At 39.2% G+C, this 14,357-nt stretch overlaps 1 protein-coding gene across 1 annotated transcript in view; it reads right to left on the bottom strand.

Annotated features, from left to right (window-relative positions):
* Positions 1-14,064, bottom strand: part of PTPRK (protein tyrosine phosphatase, receptor type K) — a 498,113-nt gene extending 484,049 nt beyond the window's left edge. The window contains exon 1 of the mRNA XM_023529837.1: positions 13,771-14,064. Coding sequence (XP_023385605.1) covers positions 13,771-13,867 — 97 coding nt within the window. The 5' untranslated portion in view covers positions 13,868-14,064. The remainder of the gene's footprint in view (positions 1-13,770) is intronic.
* Between the last annotated feature and the right edge of the window lie 293 nt (positions 14,065-14,357).

The following is a 14,357-nucleotide window of genomic DNA, read 5'->3' as shown; positions in this document are numbered from 1 at the left end:
GTAGATGATTTTTTCTCCCTGACTATGTACCACGAACACAACACCTTAAGAAACTAAACTGTGGTTGAAAAAAGGAGTTCTAAGGAAAGTCACCTCACAGGGTAATCTGATTATAAATTCCTAACTGGGCCCCTCAAGGTGGGTAGTCATGCCCCAGGCATACAACTTTACTGAAAGGCTTATCATTTGCCTTGAGCCAGCCCTGTTCATTGTTCTTGTTGCATCTAGGTTAAGGAACCTTTGAAATAACAGAATACCCCTAAAGGGGTCATTAACCCTCGAGAGAGCACATGTAATCTTTATCCAGTAATATAATCTCCACCTTGCTTTCTCCAATCTTCCTTATGTCCCCTTTCCTTAATTTTGAATGCATAAAAGAAGTTGCAAAACATATTCTTTGGATTTTTGATATCTTGCTCCCCTGTATATGGTGTCAGTTTGGCTCAAGTAAACTCTTATAAAAAAAGTTCTCTACAGGTTTGGACATTTCTTACATTAACAAAATGAAGAAGAGCTTATGAAGACACTTGCTGCCACCACAATCAAAAAGACCTATATTAGTAGTAGCATCCATTCAGGATACAAAACTGAATTATGGTAAATTAAATATTATGAGCATTTATTTTATCAAGATTCAAACCTACAGTGCAAAGAGCACTGATAAGAAAGTTGACAGGAATTTTTCATTATATCTGGAGAGCACATATTTTCATAAATATAACACATGGAAAGTAGAAGATTGTTCGATTACAGCTAGAGGAGATACAGCAAGAAAGGGAAAGAGTCCTGGAAATCTGACACTTGAATCGAACATGAAATCCTTGTTGAGGTTTATCGAGGCTTTCCACTGCATTGATTGACTGGCAAAGAGCAGCTCTGCAAGTGGGCTAAGAGTTGTCAAAAATTTAGCCAACCCTAAGCTCCACAGCACCAGACTGAAATGGCTTTATCTTGTTGACAGTGGCTTGGGTTTTAAATGTATTTGAAGCTACCTTGGCTAAAGAAACTACCTTGGCTAAAGAAGATTAAATATCAACAGAAAGCTTCAAAAAAGAAAACAAAAACATTATCTAGAATTCACAGGTAAATGATGTTCCAAATGCCAGTAACGCATTTACTTAGCACGTGTCAAATGCAAATATGGCAGTGAGGATATCCTTTTCTCATTCTACATATAATCTTTGGGAAAACAACATTTTTTAGGAGCCAAGAAATCCTCTCTTATCTGCTGCTTAATTCTAATGTTGTCATTTTGAAATCTGAGTACAGCTCCTAGACAGGACATTAGTCTCACTGGGATGGACACTTAACAGAATATAGATCACACTCCTCAACTTTCTGGTGAATTCCCATTTTAATCTTATTCTCAAATTAGAGTTTTCATAATTCAGCTGAGATTAAATCTCTCCAGGGGGTAAAGAGGTTTGTTGATACCCAAAATGTTGCACCTTCTCCAACCTACGTAAGACTGAATGAATAAAATGTGCCAAGCACTCTTTTAAACTTCTTTCAGTATTCCTCAAAACAAATATCTGGGATAAGTACTTGAATTATTCCACTTTACAATTGTGGAAACTAAAGGAAAGTGGTTAGATCATGCAGCAAGAAAATGTTGGAACGAGCATATACACTCAGGCAGTCAGGTTCCAAAGTCTGTGATCTTAAAATTATGCTATATATTCTATGAGCGTTCTTTGCTTAAAGATAAAATGGACACAATACATTGGTGACTTGACTAATATAAAAGAATTTTCTAAATTTCTACTTTTGATTTGGCTTAGAAACTATTTGCACATCTCCCAAATTAACTTTTCTCCTTAATTCACACACTGCAAGTCACATTGGTCTCTTTTAATATAGACATTCAAAATCTCTATTTTCTGGTAGGGCAATGGGTGTATTTAAATGACAATAGTGTTGCCTCCTCAGAATGAATGACCAAAGCACCAGGAATAGAATTTACTCTGCTTCCGAGATGCAGGTGCAGGGGCGGTTCTGGGTTGGGTCACAGTCTGCCCTGATTCTGGCTTCTAGTCTCTCCACTGGCCTCTGACCTCTCTCTTTAATAGCTTCCCACTACTCTGGACAACACGCTCTACTGAAGCAGCAGAGAGAAGGCTGATGAGAATCAGGGCGGCAGCGGCAGTAGATAAGCATCTGTAGGTCACAGCAAATTGGACTCTGCGGCAGAACAACCAGGGGCTCTGCATACGAATGTTCACATAGTGGATGCACATTAACACTGTCCTCCATGAAGAGGCCCTCCCCATCAACCTTCCTGATCCTGTTTCCAGAGGGAAAGTAAGTGACTGTGAGCTTCCAGAAAACAAACGTGCTCTCTGCCCGACTTGTTTATATTAACAATGACTCAACTTTGGGGAAATTCCATCTGGCGGAATTTTGTGTAATTCTTTTTTGGTAGCCTTCAGGCTTTTTATGTGTAGACTCAAGGATACAGAAAGACTACTAATGCACTGTATTAACCCAGACAAGTTCTAAAGTGGAGAAACCAGTAAATTGCAAGAGACAGACTGGGCTTTGAGATTTGCCAAGTCACAGAGGTATGGTCAGTTACAAAATAGCCCCAGTTCACCTATCAATCACTAGATGTGGAGCTATGCAATGATCACCACTCCCTCTATAATCATAAAGTCACATGTGCTCCCAAAGCAAAGAGACAATACTTGGCTTGCTTGCCAGAATACCCAGAACCTAACACAGTAATGACATATTAGAAACTCAAAGATATGTGGAATGGAAGAATAAACAGAGATAAAACCAGAATCATGCTCTCACTAAGTAGGCTAATCAGCTCAAATAGCAAGAGTATTTTTTTTTTAAATGTCTTCATGACAATATTCCAAAAAGAAAAACTATACACACAACTGGCCATATATGATCACAGTCCTTAAAACGTGTGTTTAAAATTTTTCAGTGAAAATATTTTCTAACCACATTTTCTAATCATTTTGTTAACATAGCTAGTTAAAATACAAAAACTATTTTGTAGCAAGCATCAGAGTAAAATTTACTTACATATATAGAGGAAATACATATATGTGAAGATGAATTTGGGGAGCCACATTTTATGATATGTAACAAAACTATTCAATGCTCACAAGAACCTTACTGACTCATCTTTATCACACCACTTTCCCAAAAAACTCAGATGTGTAAACAACTTGGATATGTAGTATAACTAAATATACAAATATACAAAGCAGCTATTGTTTTCATTTCCATACCTTAGCATATACTGTGCCTTCGACAATAATTTATTATCAAAATTTACATTCCCAACAAAAATAATTTACATTTTTGATAGTTTACAATTATTTTTAAAAAGTACTTTCACATATATTACTCATTTTACCTTTAAAAGTGTCCTACTAAGTAATTAGAAAAGATACTAAAATCACTGTCATTGTAATATTATCATTTCAGTGATAAGGAAATTAAGGTTTAAGCAGAAAGGAATTATCTCCAAATCTCAGAGCTAGAAAGTGACAAAGCTAAGATTGGAACAGTGTCATAGCAAGCCCAATGCTCTTGTGCACTAAAATGATTTCATACATAGATCTCCAAAGAAGCCTTTTGCTCTCTCTGAAACAGGTTGTTGTCCATCCCTTCATTGCATACATTTCCTAAGTATTTAATGTAGTTAATATAAAGAAGCAATGATGAATCAACACTAGACAGCACTCTGCTTCAACCTTCCAGGATATTAGACCAATTATTACAAATTTCATCATTCAGGAGTCAGTGAGCACACCTGACAAGAATATAATACATGATTTAAAAAAAAAAAAAAGTCACAGAGAAAGTAGGCAATACATGGGAAAGAAAATAATAATTCATTAAATTTTTAAAGATAATAGGCAAAGGTCAGTAATAATAAACCTTCAGTAACAGAAGCAATGCTGAAGTCCATAAGCCTTTCCCCATGACCACCGTCTTCCCCTATGTGCCAGTCCAAGTGCTCTGGCCAGAGAAGGGCCATTAGCAACCCTGGAAATGCTAGTCTAAACTGGCACAGCCACATGAGGTGCCCTAGTCCTCATTCACACTTGGTGGAGCACACATGGGTATCTAACACAGGCCCGATAATCTTCTCATTGTGAGAAGGGAGGCTTGGAACAACAGCTGCTATTTCTCTACATTTTATTCATTATTCAGTACCTTCTTACACCCACTGTTTTGAATATCCCATGTTGTTCAGACACATTATCAAGTTAGTCAGCCAAGGTGAGAAGATCAAAATTATAAACAAGTTCACTGTCACCTCCTGAGTGTTTCAAAACTAGTTTCCAAAGTGAAGAGATAGTTACTAGGCTTTATTTCTCTGTGTCAATTAGCATCATTTATCACAGCCTTGGCTTCTATTAAAAATAAATGCATATATGCCAACACCTATTTGTGCACATATGTATAAATAAATCTTGTAGGGCAGGGCACCTGAATAGGTCAGGCTGGCATTTGGAAATATTGTTTTAGAACTTCAGAACACAAATCAAAATAATTCAAGAAAACCATAAATAATTATCTCTGTAAATTACCATTGGGCAAAACAATGTATACATTGTAACAGTGATATATATAAATTGAAATCTTGAGTTTGACCTCAAATTCTTCCAAGCTGTATGACTTTGGACAAATTATATCAAATGAAAGAATATCAATTATAATTCATACTTCTTGTGTTTATAAGGTCCCTCTCAGCACTGAAAGTTCTGTCAAATTTTAATGTTGGACTTATTAAATATTATGGCAAAGAAAACTGAATAATAAAAATAATAAAATTTATGCTTTGAAGTAGGGCTTAAAGTAGGGCTTGAAGTAGGGGAGGAAAAAAAAACTCCCTAAATTATGAACAGCTGATCTGCAATGCACACAAACCTGCCCCGTCCAATTTGCCTTTTCCTCTTCCTTCTCTACCCGCTCCTCCATAGGGACTAAGGTTTAGACCACCATGTCTTCCTAATGTTACCTTCTAGTGGTCCAGAGCAGGGAACCAACCATCTGATCCAACTGTGTTTTCCCCACCACCACTTTTCTTCTTCTCAAAAGGGTTACTAGCACAAGTAGCTACACACAAGTAGCTCTCCCTTTTTTTGCTTTTACTGCTCACACCTTACTTAATTCCAACTTGAACAATCAGACTATAGTTTGGTTGCCTTTCCAAAACCCAATCCCTTATCTGTTGACAACTGATGATTTGTTCCACAGTCCCCCCGCCCGCCCCGCCCAACCCTAGAATCCTAATAAAATAAGTCAATCAAATCACTGCACTTACTTCCCCTCAGTCAGAGCCTTCGATTCAGAGGTGGACACATGATTCATCACATTCAATCAGAGTGAACTTCAAGGGCTTTTTCATGTGCAATCAGCATATAAATTCACATTTTCCTAATGGACTAGAACATGGGGTGCTGTGACTTGAAAACTGCCAAAGCTACCTCATCTCTAAACATTGGGCTTAAAAACAAACTCCTGGAGCGCCCCAGAGCTAGTTAAGTTGGGCAGACAAAGAGACATCATATACCAAAGGAATTATGTGAACTCCTAAGTCAGACTCCACCTGAGCTGTCAGTTGGGTGAGAGAATAAATTCCCTTTTTGTTGCAACCAGTCTGGTTGCATTTTCTGACAATTGCTACCCCAAAAAAACGTCTGATGGGTATATATTCAATAATGAATCTTGGCTCTACCAGTTCTTCACACACTGTCACCTAAGGCAAGTTATTACTTAAACTCTCTTGGCTTCAGTTGCAAAATGAAGATGATTTCAATACTAAAGATTATCATGAGAATTTAAAATTATGTAAAGCATTGATCATAAGGCCTGGTGGGTCACAGGCAGCCGGTAAATGGCAGTTTCTATTGTTGTTTTTGCAGTTGCTTTAGGGATATCTCTCCTCAATGTATAACAGAATAAATGAGCCTAATTATTGCTGACAATAATAAAAGTACAACTAATACAAAAGGCAAGGTCTAGAATTTGAAATAAAATTAGAAAAACAGTCAAAGCCTTCAAACTCTAAAGCTCTGGAAGATGCATGGAAGTACCTTACAGAGTTTCTCTCCATCACTAAGTTCTTCTCTAACACTGATCTGTCTACAAGGAAACCTCATTAGTTAAACACGAGTGTTTAAAATTAGGTAAATGTGGAAATCATTGATTTGTAATTTATTTATTAACCCAGAACCATTGATTTTGTATTTCAAACAATACAGATTAAGCAGACTTTCGATTACGGTATCAAACACATAGGGAATTTTGCTCTGTATTATCCTAAGCTCCTGATATCACAGTAGAACCAACTCTATGGGTTAACATTAATTTATACTTCTTGTGTTTTATTAATCTCTGTCATAACCGTCATTACGCCAGGGTTTTCTGAATCACTAGTGAATGGCAAAAATATAGCAGCCGTGATTTAATCAGAGACTTCACTGTTGAAACAGCCAGCAAAAGCAGACACATTTAGAATAGTAAATGGATAACAAAACACACTTACAGGCTCATTAATAAGAAGGCAATTAGGTCTTCTGGGAAAATTCATTTTCTAAAAGAAAGCTAAAGCAAGCTATAAAATGCAAGTAAAATTGTGTTTTGACATGAATAGTGTGCACTGTCTATTACATCATAATTTTTCTCTTGAGAGAACTGACAAGAATCTGTTCTTAAATATGAGTACAAAAGATGGTAAAAAGAGCACCAGTGATATTTAACGTATTCTACCTAACTCCCATTCACTACATTTGCCTATCCTATAAATGATCCTTAAATGATCCTATCCTTACAAAGATCCTTAAATTACTCTTAGAAGAAAAAGAGAAATAAATATAAAACAAGAACCTGCTGCTACTAGTAACGTCAGATTAAATGCTATTTCCTGTATCAACATAGCAATATGTTAAGTAAAACTGACTGGCACATATCATGTTGGTTCTTCAGATAATACGTTTACCTTTAAATATTCTTATATAACACATTTATAACCAAAACTATTTAGCCTTATTTTTCTTGTAAAAATATTTCTTTCAAAATTGTCTGAGTATTCTTTAAAAAAAAAAAAAAACTGTATGGTATTGTTGTTTTGATGTGTCTGGGGTGTTAAATTATAATTAAGTAAATACTGATCAGAAATATAATTCCAGGGAAATTTGTTTCATGTTGTAATTAATCCTTTCACAATACTCTTACAATTCTACAGTGAATTGCATGTGGCAATTATTTTCAAGCTGAGCTTTTTTTGGCCTAGAGCAGTGTTTCTCAAAATTAAATGTTCAAGCAAATCACCTGGAAACTTTGTTAAAATGCAGATTCTGAGTCAGTAGGTTTGGGATGGGCTCTGATAGGTAATCACAAGATTATCACAAGTTTCCAAGTGATACTGATGCTGCTGGTCTATGGACTACAATTCAAGTAGCGAAATTCTAGGGCATCTTGCAACTGAGATACAACGACCATGAAGTAATCAGGCAATAACCCTCTAGATGGTCAGTGAGGGCAATAGACAGGCTTCCTCTCTACTCTGGAATTTGATGACTTACCTAAAGTGAATCACATCTCACATCAAGGAGCTGTGACCAGTCTGCCACTTTTGCAGCTGGTCAGCTGCTAACCTGGACAGAGTTTGGAGAATCAGCCTACAATCAGCTGGTTAAGGACTATGCTGCATTGGGAAGGGATTATATAAATAGAGACCAATTTGGAGAAAGATTTATTATGTTCTTATTAAAAGAATATAATACAGTACAATATATTGAATACTATATAATTAATTTATTTTCCATTTCAGTTTCTTCATCTATGAAATAGAGAAAATGATTATCTATTTTCAAAATTCTTTCCAAGAAAAAGTATAGGGATTTGACTCCATTTCTAAATGTCCTTCCTTAACTTCCTTATAACTGAACCTCTGGGCAATGAAGTTTTATCATTATTAAGATGTGTGGATATGCGTGTGTGTGTCTATGTGTATATGTAAATACATATCTATATCTTTCAGCTTTCCTAACAAAACTAATGCAAACAATAAACTCAACTAGACACTATTTTATTTGGCTTTATTTCTAAGTTCCTCTTATTAAAATAGTTTCTAGAATGATACCTGTAGGATTCAGCCAGCACTACACTGTTCATCATTTTTATTAACAGAGCTCTACAATCTTATAAAGTGGAAACATGGATTATTTCATTAAGGACTACTTAATTTGCTCCTAAAACAACTGTAAGCGACAAAATAAGCCACTTGTAATTTTTATGGATTATCGTCACACAGAGGAGAATGCCAAAAAACTCAGCCAGAGTTAAGTGGGGAAATGGCAACGTTCCACAGCAGGATCGATGAGACCCTTACATCCCAGGCACGAGGTTTTCCCAGAATCCCAACAATCTGACACACCTCACAAAACTAGCTTTTTTTTAATTATGTAAATTTAGTTTTATTACTAGAATATTAACTACAAATCAAAAGAATTCCCACAAGAATACTACAGGAAAGTAAACATACCTCACACACACACACACACACACACACACACACACACACACACACAAATTAAAAAATCTTCATGGAACTAAAAAAAAAAACATTTTATGTGGAACTCTGTTTCTTTAAGAACATTTTTCATGAAATACATTTCCACTAAGATGGAGCTTAAAGTTTGTCAACTGTCTACCCCCAGAGTTCACACTGATAGCAAACATTCAAACATATATATTTTTTTAAGTTTTCCAAAGCAGAACTGTGTGTAACTTATCTCAAAATATCAGGCAATATGGTACTCAAAATTGTATCCCCATTTACAGAAAAGAACTTAAAGTTTCTCTTCCATTCAGAGATATATAAGCACAAATAAATCTTTTGTGACATTAAAAGATTACTTCATAGGTTTACAAGTTTGTTTCTGGCTTCAATTGAAATAAAAATTAGTCTGACTGATGTACTTACTTTGTCATCAAATATCAGTTTAAGACATATCATGAGTTGATAACTATGACAAACAGCATGAGTTTTGATGAAAAAACAAGTCGTGTTCAAAAATAATTATAACCTTTTTAGGCAAAGAGAAACACTTTGATAAAGGAACACAAACCAGGTACATATGATCAAAAGGTACAGTCTGAGATTAATACACGAGGGAAATTTTAAAAAATGAATATTTGGACAAAGACAAAGGATGATTCCAATAAACAAGTTAAAAATAGGGTTCCCCTCTTTTGAAAATTAAAGATCAAACACACACACTCACACGCAGGCACACACACACATTCCCAGTGTTCTTTGTTTTTTCTTTAAGAACAATCTGTAAACTCTCTTGATGTTTCCTGCTCTCTATCTTCCAGAACTCCTCTTCCTGCAAGATGAGCAGGCAGGGGAAATGCAAACAGCATAGGACAGATGAGGACAGCATTTCCCATGCCTCTGAGAAGCAGATCCCTAGTTAGTGTGATCTCCACTGTTTCTAATACCACACCTCCAGCAGACCTAGGAGACTGCACACTTCAAAGATATTAGAAGGCAACAACATGGTTTCTCTACTCAGGACCATATTACATGAATTACATTTTTTTAAAAGCCATAAAAGCCTGTAGTAAACCCTCATGGCTAGAACTGAGATTTGGTGGGAGTTTTGGTGGGAGGGTTGGTTTGCTGTGGATAGTGGATGAGTCATATTGCTAGTTTTTAAGAACATGTCCAGCATGGAAAGGTATTTGTTGAAAACAAAAAGGCTGTGATTTTGTGTGTGTGCATGTGGAGCTTTATTGGGAAGGAGTGTGGGAGAGGGGCGGAGCAGCAAAGGGCTTGATTTATTTTCAAATTCACATTTATGAATACAAAGAGAAGAGCTGTCAGCAGCACACATGCCAAAGCCCAAGAGCAGCCAGATTTGACTCTTCCCGTCTGGGTAGGCCAGACACAAACCTACATCCTGCAATCTAGGAAACTCAACAGAGTCAGATATAAGGACGCTAATGAGAGAAAAAATATCATTAGTGATTAGAATTTGGAGTTTCAGTGAATTGAGGAACCAAGGGATTCTGACCAATCTAAACCAGAAAACTAAAAGGCAAACTTTAAAGCAAGCTGTCTCTGATGCAATGTCCTAGCAGGTAACAAGTTTAAGAGTAATTAACTTCACATACAGAGACATCAAAAAGTCAGACACTAGGAAAGTGGCGTTGCTTAGATAAGTTGCAAGGTCCTAAGGAATCAAGGAGTGCGCTGTTACAGTGCGACATGCCAGAAACTAAATTCAAGGCACTTCCAGGCTCACTTCATACTAGAGAGACAATAGTCCCTCTCTAGGTCATTGATAAGACTGCATCTAAAAGGCTGCGTATTTTTCTCCACTCTGAGATGAAGGAGCTGAACAACCGGCAATAGTTAAACAGCTAAGAAACTGACTTAAAATATATTTCTTCTATAGTTAAAATACTTTAAAAGGAATGTTAATAGTGACTCTTACACAGGTTTAGTTCAAGTAAAGATTTACATGAGGTCAGTAAAAAAATTAAAGGATAATTTCTCTCATTGTGCTGATAAAATTATGGTCTGGCCAACCTAGGATGTTTACGTTTAATAATGATTAAATAAATGACTAGCCAAGTGAAACACACACACAATCTTAAACAGCCTGCGCTCGCTAGGAGAGGGTGCAGGAACAAGTAAAGACTGAAGTCAAGGAACTCAGCTACCTCAATGTGTGGTGATTACATCCCAGACGGCTTCCTAATGCTTTACAATTTACAGTGCCAGTTCACATAAATTATTTTATAGGATCCACATCAAAATCATATGGAAAGGTCAGGGTAGGTATTATTATCCCCATTTTAGAGATGAGAAAGTTGAGTTTCCAAGCCTTCTCTGTTTTATCAGCCAAATCCTAGTACAGAAAAAAATTTTTTTTACATTATATGAAGAGATGATAGCTCTACAATCTAGTGAATAAACTTCGGTGCACCTTTGTGCATCTATACCTCAGTTTCCCCAGGTATAATATGACACTGGTATAACTTTAAGTGAGAGATTAAACTGAAAGGATATAAATATAAGTTGATATTTATAGGAAGTCTGGTTTGAAAGAGGCTCCTCATGCAACATTTTTACACTTCAACTACAAAAGCTAAGACAAAAGTCACAATGATGAAAATATTCTTAAATCTAGGGTTTCAACAAAGCAGACTAGATGAGTACATATATCAAAGATCCAACAAAACTTTGAAGCTTACTCCACCGAACACATGATATCTAAAAGTGGTAAATTGTCATAAATGAGTATGATTTAAAAGATTTATTAACAGGTTATTTTAAAATTCTGAACATGTTTGTTTTAGACTTTAAAGCCTTTTTTTTATTTAGATTTCTCAAAAGAAATAAAAGTTCATCACTTAAAGAATATAAGAAAAACAAACAAACAGTAACAAAGAATGCACCTCCAAGCTCTGAATCTGTATCTTTGCAACAAATCTAACTGCCAAAAAATCTGATGACAGTAGAATATCAAATAACTTAAGACAGCCAGAAAATGTAAGGTTTTACAAAACAAACGTTTAATTTATAAAGGCGGATCTACAACCTGACTTTAAACTATGGAATAAAAGGCATTCATTTCTGGACAAATATGTAAATCCTGAATGGCAAAATTTTGAGATAATCTTGGGAGTACTGCATATTAGGATTGCATTCTTTGACTTAAATATATCATAAAGTCAAATGTTTTGCTTTGTCACTAAAGAAAAGCCAGGCATTTTAGTGGCTGGATGTCTAAGAACACAATTGTTCATTAGAGATATCTGAACTCCAGGGATAAGGAAAGCTCATCTGCACATTCTGCTGGAGGAAATTGAATATTTACTTGCTCATTAAAGGGTAAATAACATTTGAAAAGGAAAAAAGAAAAGTTTCTCTACTGCTGAAAATATCTGTCAGTTGTCAAAACATTAATAGTTGCAACTCCTGAATACATGTAAGTTTAATGATGCAACTAGTAGAATTGAAACTTCCGATTAACAAACTGCATGCTTTTTCAAGCGTAGGCTCTCCGTGCAGTAATAAACACAGCAAAAATCAATATCCACTCCAACTTGCCTGCATATGACCATTGTCAAGCACGATTTCAATACTAATGGGCATGTTATGTCAGAGATGCATGCAATAATGCTTACTCCAGAAATAATTAAACTGAGCTATAGGATCATTCACTGCATAGAACTGTTTTCCTTTGCATACATCACTGATATACATAGCTTTTCCTCTACACGCTGCATTTCATCATCTGACTGAGTGCACAACACACGTTGCCACCTGAATCTGTTGTCTAACTCCTATAGAGTTCTAAAGAGGTCAGAAAAGACTGAAGTGAAATAAACATTACTCCCGATCACAGCAATTTGAATTTATTTCCCGGAAACCGGGCAGCCAAAACAACCAGAGAAACTAACATGTGCAAAGTAAGTTCGTTCTCCGCGTCCTGCAGCCTCAGCCAGGAGCGCGGCTGTCACTTCTCCCGTCTCCCCGTCTTCTCCAGCACCCCTCAGCCACCTCTGTGTCTTCATCTGCACCGCGAAACCAAGGCAGCAGAAGCGCTCGCCAACCACGCTGAGCTGGGTGGATTGGCCAGAAAAGTTGTCAGGATCTGCGCGAGACAAGCAAGCGCCCGGGAGCCCGCTCCCCAGCGTCCACCTGGTGAAACTTCAGAGCCCCCAGAGGAGAGAACGAAAGAAGCAACCAACGGTAAGGATAACAAAACTAGAAAGGAACATAGGAGGGGATCGGGAGATGGGGTTACACAGACTTCTCTAAGTGGCTTTACCCACAACCCAAAGGGCTAAAATAAAATGCCAGACCGCTCCACATCCCTCCTTTTGGTCCTCGTGGCGGGCAGCAGCCGTTTGCAGCCCCCACCACCCAGGCCGGCTCTGGGAGTAGCTGCGCCAGCTTTGCGGTGGCTCAGCCCGAAGAACAGGCTACCGCACGGGTGGTCAGGCTTCCCGGACCCGGCTCTCAGCCTTCGCTGCAGAGGACCGCTCAGTGTGGAGCCTTTGAATCATATTTCAAAACATGAAATGTACATACGGAACCTACTCCACGCAGTGCCCTAACCCACAGGGCAAAGCCAGGAGCAGCTCAACGCTGGCGGAGGAGAAAGAGACTGAGGGAAGGACGGGGAAGTAGTTAGACAATAGTAAGGGAGGTTATTCCCGGGACAAAAAGCACCTGGCAAAGCGCGCCGAGGTCAGTCCCTTGGAGTCTCAACGTTTCTGACAATGGCTTCCCGGGAGGAAAAAAAACACACACAAAAAAAAACCTTTTTTTTTTTTTTTTGAATACTCTAGTGGCAGACAGCAACAAGCCTGCACTACGAGCAACAGAGTAGCCGTCTCCGGAGTCGTAACTACTTTTTCTTTCTCTCTTCCCCAGCGCCGTGCTGCCCGCGCTGGACGCCGAGGCTACCAGTTTCCCAAGAAAAGCAATGTCTCACACACTCCCGCACAACCTGGCCAGCCTGCGCCCAAAGCGAACCTCATAGAGGAACAATGGGTCGCTAAGACAAAAGTTACCTGCGCCGAGCGACTCCCAGACCGGGGCCCCACGTCCCACCTGGCACAAACTCTGGGGACATCTCTCTCTCTGCCTCTGCCCTGCCCCTCACCCCCGGGCCGCGAAAGCTTCCCCCAAATTCTTGCCCCCCGCCCTGGAGAGTAGCCACTCTACCCCTCGCGAGCCCGGGGCCAGAAGCAGTTGTCTGGGCCACTCACCTGCGGAGAACTGGCCTTGGGCCGACCCCAGAAGAGGCCAAGGGGAGAGAAGCAAGAGCGCCAAAAAAGCAGGCAGCACCGCTGTCGCTGTATCCATGTCGACTTTGGGAGAAGTTTCAAGCAGCTTTGCAAAGAGCTGCTGGGGTGATCGCAGCGAAATCCACGACTAAAGATGCCGGCCCGGCCTCGCGGGGTGAGAGCGGGAAGTCCACAGCCGCCCGCCCGCACTTTTTCCTTCTTTGTGGTCGCCAAACTACCTCTGGGGCGCCAGCGTCGCCTGCGTCTCCCGCCGGCCGCGGCGGCCGCTCTCCATGGCTCAGCGGAGGCTGCTCCTGTTAGTCAAGAGTTACTTTGCTCGGGGAGGGACGGGGGCGGAGCCGGGATGACGTCGCCCCGCGGGCTTTGGGCGCTTAAGGAATGCGGGCTCGGGCGCGGCGCCGCCGCCTCCTGCCGGAGAGACGCGCGCCAGCCCCGGCCGCGCGCCCCGCGCCGCCTTTGTTCGCTGCCCGGGCCCGGCTGCCCGCCACTGCTCGTGGGGAGGGAGGACGGGAAAGTGGACTTGGCGCTGTTCGTCGTCCTGTTCCAGA

This window comes from Pteropus vampyrus, unplaced genomic scaffold (assembly GCF_000151845.1).
Source record: "Pteropus vampyrus isolate Shadow unplaced genomic scaffold, Pvam_2.0 Scaffold43, whole genome shotgun sequence".
Taxonomy (NCBI): Eukaryota; Metazoa; Chordata; class Mammalia; order Chiroptera; family Pteropodidae; genus Pteropus; species Pteropus vampyrus.
This window is presented reverse-complemented; position numbering and strand designations above follow the sequence as displayed.